This window comes from Rhineura floridana, chromosome 4 (assembly GCF_030035675.1).
Source record: "Rhineura floridana isolate rRhiFlo1 chromosome 4, rRhiFlo1.hap2, whole genome shotgun sequence".
In the NCBI taxonomy this organism is placed as follows: domain Eukaryota; kingdom Metazoa; phylum Chordata; class Lepidosauria; order Squamata; family Rhineuridae; genus Rhineura; species Rhineura floridana.
In genome coordinates, this window is record NC_084483.1 from 190,512,689 (window position 1) to 190,525,710 (window position 13,022).

Genomic DNA, 13,022 nt, shown 5'->3' on the forward strand with positions numbered 1-13,022 from the left:
TGCACTTGGCTGACTTTCTCTTCTCCTAAAGATACAGGATCAGTCTCAGGCCCTGAACCTGGTAAACCTATACTTGCATGGTGGTGATTGAAGCATCCCTGCCTTCCTACCACTACCCAACTGCTACCAGTAATGGTGGAGAATTCTTCTTTCTTGTTGACAGCTTCACAGCAGTAGTCAATTGTTCCCACTAGCAAACTGCTTTATCAGCCAGCCACTGATTATTTTGTGTATTTAGGCTATTTATAGACCACTTTATATTATCCGCAGATCTCCACGTGGTTTACAGTGAGGATAAGTTGCTGATGCTACCTACAAAGGAATCAAAACCATGAGGGGATGAAAATACTCTTTAAAGAAAAACTTAAAAAAAACCTTGCCCACCAACCTCTTAAACAAACGAAACATAGAATGTTCCATAAACTTGCCCTTGAGAGTGACTTGATGATTTTTAAAAAATATTGTTTTATTAAAGAAAGAATAAGAAAAAGCCTTTTGTTTTGTAGAAGATAATTTCAAAATTTCTACCTAGAATCACTTGTCTCTGCCAGTCTATTGTTCATGATAGCTAGAGCCCCAACTCCTCCTGAGAAGCCATTTTCCCTAGTGTTTATGCAAACATTCCGAGGGTAGCCATTGGCTGTCTCGGATAGTTGCTTTTGCAGAAGAGCCAGAGAGACTTTGTTAGAAGCGGTGAGATCCCTCATGGAGATCATTTCACCCGAAAGCCTCCTCCCCTCTGTGTCACTGTCATACTGTCCGTCTGTTTCCATAGAGATGTTGTGCCGGCGGAAACGGGATCCCGGTGTGATGGCATTGCGCCGCCCAAGGCGAGAGGTTGGTTTATGGCAATCTGGGCAGCATCTGCATCGGAACTTTCTGAGCATCCAGTTTAAAACCTGCTTGATCACAATTGAGATGACGTTAAAAAGGGAGTATATGCAGCAGACCCCCATTAATATAAACATGAAGTTCCCAAATCTGTATAATCCCTGATTTCGGTACACGGCATTTTGGCTGCTCACCAAGTCACCAAATCCGATGGTGCTGAAGGTGACAAAACAGTAGTACAAGGAGTCAATGTAATTCCACCCTTCCACAGCTGTGTACATGGCCGAGGCACAGCAAGAGAGAGTAATGGCAAAGATTCCCAGAATGAGCATTACGTGATAAACCGATGGCTTCCACCCAATCAGGCTGTCCACGTCAGACATGGTTGAGCCCCTTCGGCAGGTTGGAGGTAGAAGGCCGCTCCTCCGCAGCTGCCTCTCATGGCAAGCCTTCATGACCAAAGCCAGCAGTGAGATGATACGCTCCAGGAAGAGATTGAAGAAGAGGATGGTGCCGGCACACCCAAAGAGACCGTAAACAATAAGGAAGGCTTTACCAGCTACTGTAGCTGGTGTGGACATCCCGAAACCTGGAGCAGCAAAGAGAGAATGAAACTGTTATAAACAGACATGACCCATAACATTTTGGTGCTGGAGGATGAACGTTTTTGGCAGGTAAAGTTAGAAGAATAAATCCAATCATTGACAGTTTGCTGAATTTTGAATGGTAACCCCAAACTGAAGAAGGTCAAAGGCAATAAAAATGAGAACCCCCAAAAGTAACTGGAAGTAGGAGTGAAAAGCAATTGGGTAGACAAAAGAGATGCTTATTAATCCAACATGTTTTGCACCCTACAGGTTCTCTTTCATGGAAATGTAATCTTTTTTTAAAAATTGTCCTAACGGAACATTGGCTCCAGTTGTAAAATGAATCCATTCTTGATTGTGCACCTACATCTTAGTCCATAACCATCTAATGCATCTAGGGAATGGAGGGGGGAACCTGTGCCTCTTGAGATGTTGTTGGACTACAACTCCCATCACCCCTGACCATTGCCCATGCTCACTGGTGTTGATGGGAACTGTGGTACTCCCAACAACATCTGAAGGACCACAGGTTACCCATTCCTGATCTAAAACTTTCACTTGATTAAAAAAAATCCCCATTTATTGTATGAGTTTTAACTGATTAATTAATTGATTAAATCAGCATACATCTGCATATGATAAAACTATGCTTGTAAATAAAAACATGTTATTTGTGTTTGGATCATTCATACATCTCTGCTGGCAGCCACCAGCTCAGATGGGGCATACCCTCTGCTGTGGGACAGAAGGGGAATTCATTTTCTAAGCAGGCACCATTGCCCATAGATTTGTAATTACATTAAAAGTATTTTAGTTTTTTAAAAATAATTTGTTGCTCTATTAAGGGGATGGACCATTTTAATTGATCAGAAGATCTGAATGTAATTAATTCATAATTAAACGCTGCAGCCCTACCTGTGTCATGAAAAAAGGAAATAGGCAAAAAGATCTTATTAGTATGGTTAGCATTCAATGTGCCTGTAGTAAATAACGGATAAAGGCAATGCAGAATTCCTATTTCCCTCTTTTTTTATTTTTTCAATCAAAAACATTAAATTTCTGCAGCTCTGTACACCAAGATATAAATTCACTCCCGCAAAAGGTGATGGTTCACTTATGTCTGTGTGATGTTCCTATATTAATGTATATATGGTAAGTGTTGTTGTTTAGAAGATACATGGTAAGTGGAGTGAAAGAGGGGGAGTGAATGGGCAGTAGAATGCGAGATGATTGGCTGAGTGTTTAAAATGGCTGAACATATAAAAGGAAGAGTGAGAGTGGAATCTAGGGGGGAGAAGAGAACTGAGTGGGTTGCTCGGTGGGGTTTAGAGAGTTGTTTGCCAGGAGGGAGGTGGAGTTCGGATTAGTATTGAGTAAAACCATATGCTTATGTGCCTTAAGAAGAAATCTTGTTAATCTTGTTAGCTTTGTTATCTGTAATAAATACTTAATTTGGTTTACCAAAGGCCTGATCCTTGGCTGGGGTTTCACAGACCAGAAGGGAGGGTAAGGTAATGACCAAGGCTGAAGGGAAACTGTAACAAATGGTGGCAGCGGTGAAGAGAATAACAATACCAGTATTCAGAGTCTCTGGGAATACTAGTATTAGGACGTGACTGGTGGTTGCCTAGCAGGGGGATCTGTTGAGATCTGTGCTAGAGCGGGGAGAGAAACAATAAAAAAGGACAGTCCGGACTGGTGGAGTCCCTGGTGGTGCCTAGTGACAGGCAGTAGCCACGCGCAGGTAGGAACCTGACAGGGAGAGCCAGGGAAGGGCGTCACAGTCTGCACTAATTACTCTAAATGCTTGTACATCTTTAAATAGAGGGTTGATTTTGCACAGACCAGGAAGTGAAACTCAGTGATAGTTTCTGGATGTGGTACAAACTATATGCCATGATGATGATGTTGATGATGTCACATTTTTTCACTCAAGTGCCTCAAATTGACTTAAACAGGAAAAACAAAATAACAAAGACATGAAAATCAGATAAAAACAGCAACAACAAAAACTACAAAAACAGCAATAAACAAAAACTACAATACTCATCCGACATTATATTTAAAAGGAACAAGTCCTACTCACGACACTGAAATAGCTAACTGACTGCCCAATTATGTAAAAGCCAGAAGAAGACTATATGAAATACTTCTGGTATAAATCATAGGACCTACTGTCTACTGGTAATAACGAAGGCTCGCCAGCACCATCTGATTAATGTTTCCAAGTTGTGATTTTAAAAATACTTGGTCAGTGGGAAGAATTAGGGATGAGGTAGCAGGTAGAACCAGGGGAAGTATTTTAACTGGTCAAAAGCAGGAGCTTGGTGATTTTTTCATGGGACGCAATGGAGCTTGGCAGATTTTAATGCATAGAGCAGGGAAGGCTGCAGTTCAGAGTATGGGGACAATAGACATTTTTGCTTTAAAAACTGGCTCAAAACACATGGTGTACTCAGATAAAATACCTGATACCAAATCTGAGACAAAATTATCAAATGAGTAAATAAAATAGTTGGCAACAATGCTATGCCAAATGTTCTCCTGACTTGAATCCCTTGAATCCCACTGCAACAAAAAAGATGGTTTTTTTCTGTAATCCTTTCTTTTCTGTGCTTATTTGGAACTTTCACAACCCCTGCTTTCTTATTGTTGTCTTATGCTGCTGTTGCCTGGGGGGTGGGGGGCATTTATTTTGCTGATTCATTATTCCACCTTGAGTGATCCCAGCCAGTCAGGGATCATGTACAAGCTGGGATGATGTCACAATACTATGTAGTTAATTGGATTTAGCTACATGTTGACATCACTAAAAGCAAAGCAAATCCATAAGAGTGTGGGCGATGCTACCTACATTAGTCACATAAGTGGCAGTTCTAACCAATCAGGGACCACACTAAGAATCAAACAGTCTCTTTGACAGAGAAATAGCTCTTTCCATTCTGATGAAGCTTATCATGAAACTGCCCCACTCATTTTTGCGCTGCACCAGCTGGCAGCCCTATGCCTAGCTTGCTGGTTGGTTCCATCTGGTTGCTCAAGAACCAGAATCAAGCTATGTGTGAGGTACCACTTCTAAGGATAGTTGGTAGAACCTCAGAGTTTGACACACTGGAATAGGGTTACCAGATATCATCCATTTGCAGTGTGTGTGTGTCAGGCAATCCTTCACTGGTGAACTCTGTTGTGCTACTTTGACTCCATGGATGGAGACAGCCTAGTTCTGCGGTATCTCTTGAAACTGAGATGCATATCTGGCAACTCGGCTCGTACTTTACTCGGTGACAATCCAAGGGCTTAATTCAAGAGCTTGTTTGCTAGTGTGTGGATGTTGTGGGGAGGAGCGGGAAGTCTTTAATAACACATTGGTGATGGATGAATCAAAATGTACAGCAAATCCTCATATTGAGGAGGGTAAAGTATGATAATACACTACCAGGGAGTCAGACAGCTGTAGAGATTTAGAGCTCTCACAGGGAGAAAAAATTACACCCTTGCTTGGCCTCCACACCAATCAAGTTCTTTTTTGTGGTGTCCAAACAATTCAAGGACATTTCAGAAAATAAGACGCTGCCAATTATGCTCTCAGACCCTTCACCAGTAAATCACAGGGCGAGACTTCAAAAGCAGCCTTATACCCAAAGCTGGAACACAAGGAATGGAAACAGCTAATTGCAAACCACAAAGGAGCAGCTCAAAAGCTTACAGCACTGCATCGGTAACCACAGGGAGAGGCAATGGCATGTTACTTGATGACCGTGTAACAAATCTGGGGATGGAAGGACAGCAGTAGTGTGGTTTTACTGCGTGGTTTGAGATTACAAATTACTGCCCGCCATACAGTTAATGAAATGACATGATAGGCTCGTAGTGGCGGCTATCAGTTTCCAGACACCCACCTCATCTGTTACCCTAAGTGGCGAAGAAGCCACTTTGGTGTGATTTGGTCCCATGATGGTCCATAATGAATGCAAAGACTCAGAGAGGTAAACGGACCTCAAAAGTCATCTAATCCAACCCCTGGCTGATGCAGGAAATCCACTGCTACAAGCTTAAAAATCTTGAATGAAGAAGATACCACCACCTTTTGAAGCAGTCAGTTCTTGTACCCAGTATTCTTAATGATGAGTTGAAATCCCCTTCCTTGTATTTTGCATTGGTCGGTTTGAATGTTGCCCTCTAGAGTACGGATAGCCAACGTGATGCCTTCCAGATGTTTGTTTATTTGTTTATTATTGCATTTATATCCCACCTTTTCTCCAAGAAGCTCAAAGTAGCGGACATGGTTTCCTCCCTCTTCATTTAATAGTGAGGTAACTTAGGCTGAGAGGCAGTGACTGGGCCATGGGTAGCTTTATGGCTGAGTGGAGTTTTGAACCTGTCTCCCAGTTCTTAGCCCGACACTCTAAACACTACATTGCACTGGCTGTCAGCCCCAGCAAGCACAACCAATGCTCAGGGATGATGGAAACTGGAGTCCAGCAACATCTGGAGGACACCATGTTGGCTACTCCTGCTCGTGAGCAACAGAAAACAAATTTGCTCCATCATCTGTGTGACAGCTCTTCTACTATTTGGAGATGTCTTATCATGTCACTTTGTCAAAGTCTCTTCTCCAGGCTAAACATATCCAGCTCCTGGGGTGGGGATAATAACAGGGTTTCTTCCTACACCATCATTGCCTGGCCCCAGGAATATATGATGCTGGCAAGGGTCATCAGCTAGTTCAGCAGTCATTCAGTTTCCTCATGGAAACCTGGGAACTGTGGTTCTGTGACTGAACTACTGAAAAGAGTGTTCTCAGTGGCTGACTCACCTCCTTTCACTCTGATTGGCTCTTGGAAAGGACAAGGAAGTGTGCTAAAAGATTCTTCTCAGTGGCTAACACACTCCCCTTTCATGCTGATTGGCTCATAGGATGCTGGAGAAATAGGGGTCCTGCTGGGACCCTGCTCCCCAAAATGTAGGGGGTCTAAGCCCCTCCAAGCCCCTGGATGACTACACCCCAGGACATAGGTGAGCAGCAGAGTACATGCTGTGTATTCAGAATCGCTGGATCTTCAGGTAGGGTTGGAAAAGCCTCCTGTCTGATACCCTGGAGAGGTGCAACCAATCAATATAGACAATACTGAGCAATGATCTTAGTCAGTATAAGGCATGTTCCTATGAGTGAAGATTAGAGATGGGAAAGAATATCCGCTAAATCAGACTTAGTACTGGATTTTGACAGAATCTGACAGTCTGCTGTCTTTTCGGACTGGCCAGGGTTCGAATCCCCACACAGCCATGAAGCTCACTGGGTGACCTTGGGCCAATCACTGCCTCTCAGCCTCAGAGGAAGGCAATGGTGAAACCACCTCTGAATACTGCTTATCATGAAAACCCTATTCATAGGGTCGCCGTAAGTCAGAATCGACTTGAAGGCAGTCCATTTCCATTTTTTCATCTTTGTAATTACAGTCGCTATCATCCATTAACTTCGATGAATTTACATAAGCATTTATGTTACATAACTTTTTTTGCCACTCCCCCCAAAACCAACAGCAAATCGAATCGGCAAGTGCCAAAGGAAGAGGGAACAAAAAAAGGCAGATCGGGATTGAACGATGGACCATCAGAATACAAGTGGATCGGAACTAGGCAGTGAACCTCATGGAGATACAGCTATCCAACAGAGAATAGTCAGCACCTCATCATCTATCAATGAAACTAGGCATCTCAAGCAATAATGCTCTACAAACTGGAAGAATAAACTTATGGTGCAAATAAATAACTTAAAAAATAAAGCAAGTGATCCAAGCAAGTGAGCTAAGCTACACAGGGCAACAAATTACCCACTCATTTCCTTGGGTATTCCAGACAGTGTGGTCAAAGGATTCCCCCCTCCCCAGAAGGACTGTACCACCTGAGACTGCAGATAGAGGAATGACATATTTGAATGCTAGACCCATATCAAAAAACTTTCTGGTGAGGGAAACTGCTTCGGCGCTAATGAAACATATTCAAGGCTAGCCTTTTTTGCTCATATGCAGAAAAGGCTAGCCTTGAATATGTTACATTACATTGAATATGTTACATTACATTACATTCCACTGCTGGGAAGTTATTTTTAAAACTATGAAAATGTGTTCTTCCCCCAACAGTCTGAAGGTATCATCACGAGCCTCTTTGGCATTTTTAATTGGCTCTGGGGATTCCAAAGGAAAATCAATCATTCACCACAATGGGAGAGGTAGGTGGGGCATGCATGGTTGTGGGGGGGTGCCTGGGAGCTCCCTCTCTGTGATCCGTGGGAGGAGCCGATGCTGCCACAGGTCGTGCAATGGGAGTGCTACCCACCCATCCTAAGAAGGGGCCCTTCAGGGGCCTCTCAGCCAGGACCCGACCTGGCCGCCTTCTGGAACCAGCCCTGGCTGTGCCAAATCTTAAGCTAAGTGTTTATTGTTAAGTTCCTGTTTGAGAACAATAACAAAACAATTTTGAAGAGGATAGTTATGACATGTTTCGTTATAGTTAGTCCAGATGAAAAGGTTAGCATCCTAATGCCTTTATATGAATCTGGTGACTGAACCCCCCCAGTGTTAAGGCTTTTCCATGTTGGCTCAAGCTCCACATAGCCAGGAAATGGGAAGCTAAGGGCGGTGCTGTCATAGCCATACCCCATGATCAATAATGATGTTGTGCAATCCCCCCCAAAAGTGCATGCTTACAACTTACCCTGCATGCACCCGCACATCTCCTTGATCTTTCAGGCTGAAATTGAGGGGGGGGGGTGCACGGGACCAGAAAAGATGCTTCCCATTGCCCTAGTCCCGCATTGCCTTATGAAGCATCTGAGCCTTACTGTACTGCTAGAGAAACCCTCCTGCCAGTTGGTTTACAGGAGGCTCACAGCTTAGTGCCCACAGCCCAGCCCAAAGATCAGTTCTCCAGACTGGATCACAGTGGCAGTGACAGGAAAGACCTCTGACTGAGACCCCTGGGAGCTGCTGCCACAGGGAGATGCTACTGGCCAATGGCCCAACTTTAAACATGTAAGGTAGCTTCGTATGTTCAGTGTGGGAACATGGATGGTCACCAACCAGCATCCCATCAAGCATGATTGGACACCACCAAGTTTTCTCACTAACTGGCAACTTTTTCTCTCCCCCGTGTTCATGTTTGGGCAGCTACGCACATGGGGCTTCCCCAAAGTATTGGAGCTTGTCGAGGAAATGCCGAGAATTTTTTTTTGGGGTGCAGAACATTTTCACTAGGGCTGCAGTTGTTAACAGAATCTATTTTTGTTAGCAGAGCTGGTGCTGAGGGGCGCAAGTGATGAGCTCCAGAGATTCCCCAAAGAGATTCTTCGCCAAGGCTTGTTAACCGAATCGCTATCTTCTGAAGAGAAGCAGATAAAGGGGGCAAAACTGGGGTCTGGTTTGGCCCAGTCTGATGTCAGCTGGGAAGATCAGCGCTCCATGTAATTGGCAGCAGAGTCAGAGGTAGTTACTACGGCTAAAAGCGAAAGCTGTAGTAACCAACTCCCTAAGGAATACAAACCAGGCAGACCCATGTGGATTATGTCAGTGGTCCATGGGGAAGGACCATAGCTCAGTGGAAGAGCATCTGCGTTGCATGCAGAAGGTCATAAGTTCAATCCCTGGCATCTCCAGGAAGGGATGGAAAAGATTCCCTGCCTGAAAGCTGGGACAGCCACTGCTAGACAGTGCAGACAATATTGAGCAAGGTGGGCCAATAGTCTGACTCTCTACAAAGCAGCTTCCTGTATTTGCCTTCCCTTCCGTGTAAGCAAAGTTGATGGATCAGTTTGTTTAAACCTGCTTAAAATCTGAATATCTGTTAAAAGGCTCGCAGCTATGAATGTTGTTTATGGATGAAATATTCCTGTGATCAAGCAGTTTGCAACCGTACCACGCGGGTTGGATCTTTCAGAAAGAAATATTGGGCTGACGTTGTGTAAACTCCTCCAATTATTAAATTGCAACTGCCCCCAGTGAACAGATGGATGGCAACAGTAAATATGCTGTTTGCCTTCGATTCCCATCTGCAGGACTTCACCCAATGTCTAGTTCCCGATTTATCGAGAAACACTGTTCTCTTTTCAGTGCTCTTTCTACAATAACAGCAAAGTAAACATAAAATCTCCATAACAACCAAGTGCACCAACATTGCGCCATTAGAACACTCTTGCTTTTAACAACTCCAAGCAAGTGTTGCTATTTCTCCCATTCTGATTGGTTTTCCTGACTTTTCTAAATGATGTTACTGACTCTCCGGGGGATGCAAGGGAAGGTTTGCAGTGCTGCTAGATTGGTGCTGCTCAACCAGACGGGAATCATACTCAGAAAGCAGAAATGGCAGCGAATGACAGAAATAGCTCTGGGGAACCCGAGAGGGAAAAAAAAACAAGCAATGGCCAAGCTACAGAACACAGATAAAGCAAATACAGCTGGCCTGAACAACCTGCAACCCATCCCACCGAACAGCTTGGGTTTCACTAGAAGCAGATTAGACAGATTGACGGAGGGTGACCATCAATAGTCATGAGAGCTGCATGGAGCCTTCACGTCTTTATGTTTGCTGCTCTGGGCTCCTACTGGGAGGAACTGCGGGGTGTAAATTTATTTAATTAATTATAACAACAACAATATGCAGGGGCAGTATACCCTGCGTACCAGTTGCTGGGGGGGGGGGAAGAGTGGGAGAGGTCTATCTCCTTTATGCCCTGCTGGGGAGCTTCCAAGACACATTTGGTTTGCCAGTATGCTACTAGAGGTTGCTGATTCATAGGGTCGCCATAAGTCGCATAAGTTGGTATAATAATACCAACAATGCTGGATTTGATGGATGCTTCATCTGTTTGGTAATTCACAGATAGCACAGGCCTGTATTTTCCAGGAATAATCAATCCTTGATGGCTTCATTGTCATCATCTGAATCCCTACATGGCTTGGAACCTAAAGAAGTGCCTCTTTCTATATGTATCTATCTGTGCCTTGAGGTCACTAACTGGGCTTCTCTATGGTGACCCTTCTACCTGAAGTATGAAGTGTGGCAACAAAATAGGGTTGCCAGGTCAGAAGCACCCCAAATCCTCAGATTTCAGGGGCAGTCCCTAGTGATGTCACGGGTGGGACCTAGTGATGTCATTAAGCATGATACATTAAACATCAACCACACTTGCTTGGAGTTTCAAACAAAAAAATGTTCTCTCTAAGATAGAAATCTTAGCTGTTCCCAGGTCCAGCTGAAGTTACGGGGTCATTCCTTCTTATCTGCTTAGGGAGCCTGTATAGGGAACATTTAATCTGGCCTACTTGGTTCTGGCAAGAAGGGCTTAAGTGCCCTCAGGCCAGGCCAGTCACCAGAAGGCCATTGTAAGAAGAAGGGAGCCTAGTGTTGTGGAGATGTTAGATGGAAGCACTCAGGAGTAACAGTGGATGCCCCTAAAAGCTGCAATCTAAACACACTTACTAAGGGACTAAGCTCCATAGAACCCAATAGGACTTACTTCTGAGTAAATATGATTAGGATTGTGCTGTTGATAAGGCTTGACTAGGGATCCTCTGCAAAGATATTCATATCAACACAGGGTTGGCAACCCCCTGCCTGGAATGCCGTGACCCTGCCATGTAATGTATGGCTGCTCAAAACCTCTTTCTTCTTTTAGGAACAAAATAATTTGTTTTATACCAACTCTGGCCATTTGGTACCATCTAGCAGTACTGATGGCATAGACTAGCATTGGCTCTCCAAGATTCCGAGCAATAATCTTTTGCAGATATTGGATTTTGGATCTTTGCATGCAAAGCATGTGCACCACTACTGAGCTACAGCCCTTCCCCTGCTTAAAAATTATATTTTAAAATTGTTCTTTTCAAGTCACTAATGAATGCACAACATACCTAGGGCTGATCCACACCATGCATTTAAACCACATTCAACACACATTGGAAGAACATGAATCCCACTACAGAATCATGAGAACTGTAGTTTACGAAGGGTGGTGGGAACTATAACTGTGAAGAGAAAACTATATTTTCCAGGATTATCTGAGGGAAGTCATGTGCTTTAAATGTGAGTTGGATGTACTTTAAATGTATTGTGTGGATCTGCATGATTTCATAAGCTTTGCCTGCATATAAATCATTTTAATTATTTTTTTAAAATGGAAATCAGCTACAAAGTTTACTGGGTGACCATGGGCTACTCACCATCTCTCAGCCTAATCTGCCCCTCAGGGTAAAAACAATGAAGGGGGACCATGACCATCCCAAGCAAGAAGGGCACACTTAAAATGTAGAGGAAATAATAATGTACAACAATAGAGTGAAATCAGATACTGGTCAGGACATAGTATGAAGAAATATTTATACAGTAGGGCCCCACTCATATGGCAGGTTAGGTTCCAGACCCCCGCCGAAAAGCAAAAACTGCCAAAAAGCAGATCAGCTGTAGCATGGGGGTCTGGAACCTAACCTGCTGATTGTGCTGGAGGAGGAGGAGATCAGCTGTAGTGCACTACAGCTGATCTTCCCCTCCTCCGGCGAGATCAGCTGGAGTGCAGGGAGCTCCAGCCCCTGCTCCACCTGATCACCCCGCTGGTGCCGTATTAGCGGAATGCTGAAAAGCAGGATGCCAAGAAGCGGGGCCCTACTGTATAAACATGACTGTCAAAGATATTTATTATTTACACAACCTATAAAGATATTTATAGTGCATTCCTATTCATGTTTACTCAGAAGCAAGTCCTAATGTATTCAATGGGGCTTACTCAAACAGGGAATTGTGCACAGAACTGCAACCTCAAGTGATAAAGAACTTCACTCACCCAACCCAAAATTCAGAATCATGCCACTTTAAGCTGTTTTGCAACTGTTTTATACTCATTTTATGGTTATTGGATTTTAAATGGATTTATTTCTTGCTGTGAGCTGCCACCAACCCTACCTCACAGAGTTGTTGGAAAGACTCCATATACCCACATACTGAAGATGTAAAATACATACACCCCATATAATAGTTTATTGTCAAAACCAGTTGGTCATTGCAGAACATTTTTTTAAAAGTAAAAGCATTATTAGTTTCCTACCAAATAAAATCAGAGACACCTAAGTAAGCCCTGTCTAATTGCTTTAAAAATAGGATTGGAGGGGAAGAGAAAGATTTACAACACAAACACAATCTTTTGCTATATTCACTCAAATTCCCATTAATTTACAGCACAACCCTAACCATGTCTACTCAAAAGTAAGTCCTATTGAATTCAATGGGTCTTACTCCCAGTTTGTGCGATTAGCATTGCAGCTTTACGCCCAGAAGAGTGAGTATAGGATTAAAACTTCATCTTTATTTATTTATTTGTTACATTTATACCCCACCTTTCTTTTCATGATAAAAACCCCGGGTGGTCTCCCATCTAGGCACTGACCAGACCTGGCGCTGCTTAGCTTCAGCAGGGTGCTAGCCTCATGTGCCATCAGAACATAGCCTTGGGAAGGTTTTCAAAACCCTGCTCTCTTTAACAGCCCAGGAAAATTTAAACTTGTTTGACTTCTCATAATTATGAACGCATAACACATTTTAATGGCATTTAGATCT

The 13,022-nt window shown here is 43.5% G+C and overlaps 1 protein-coding gene across 1 annotated transcript in view; it reads right to left on the reverse strand.

Moving 5' to 3' along the window:
- Positions 1 to 524: 524 nt before the first annotated feature.
- KCNK12 (potassium two pore domain channel subfamily K member 12) overlaps positions 525 to 13,022 on the reverse strand; it is a 58,499-nt gene continuing 46,001 nt past the window's right edge. The window contains exon 2 of the mRNA XM_061626473.1: positions 525 to 1,420. Within this exon, the coding sequence (XP_061482457.1) occupies positions 525 to 1,420 (896 nt within the window). The remainder of the gene's footprint in view (positions 1,421 to 13,022) is intronic.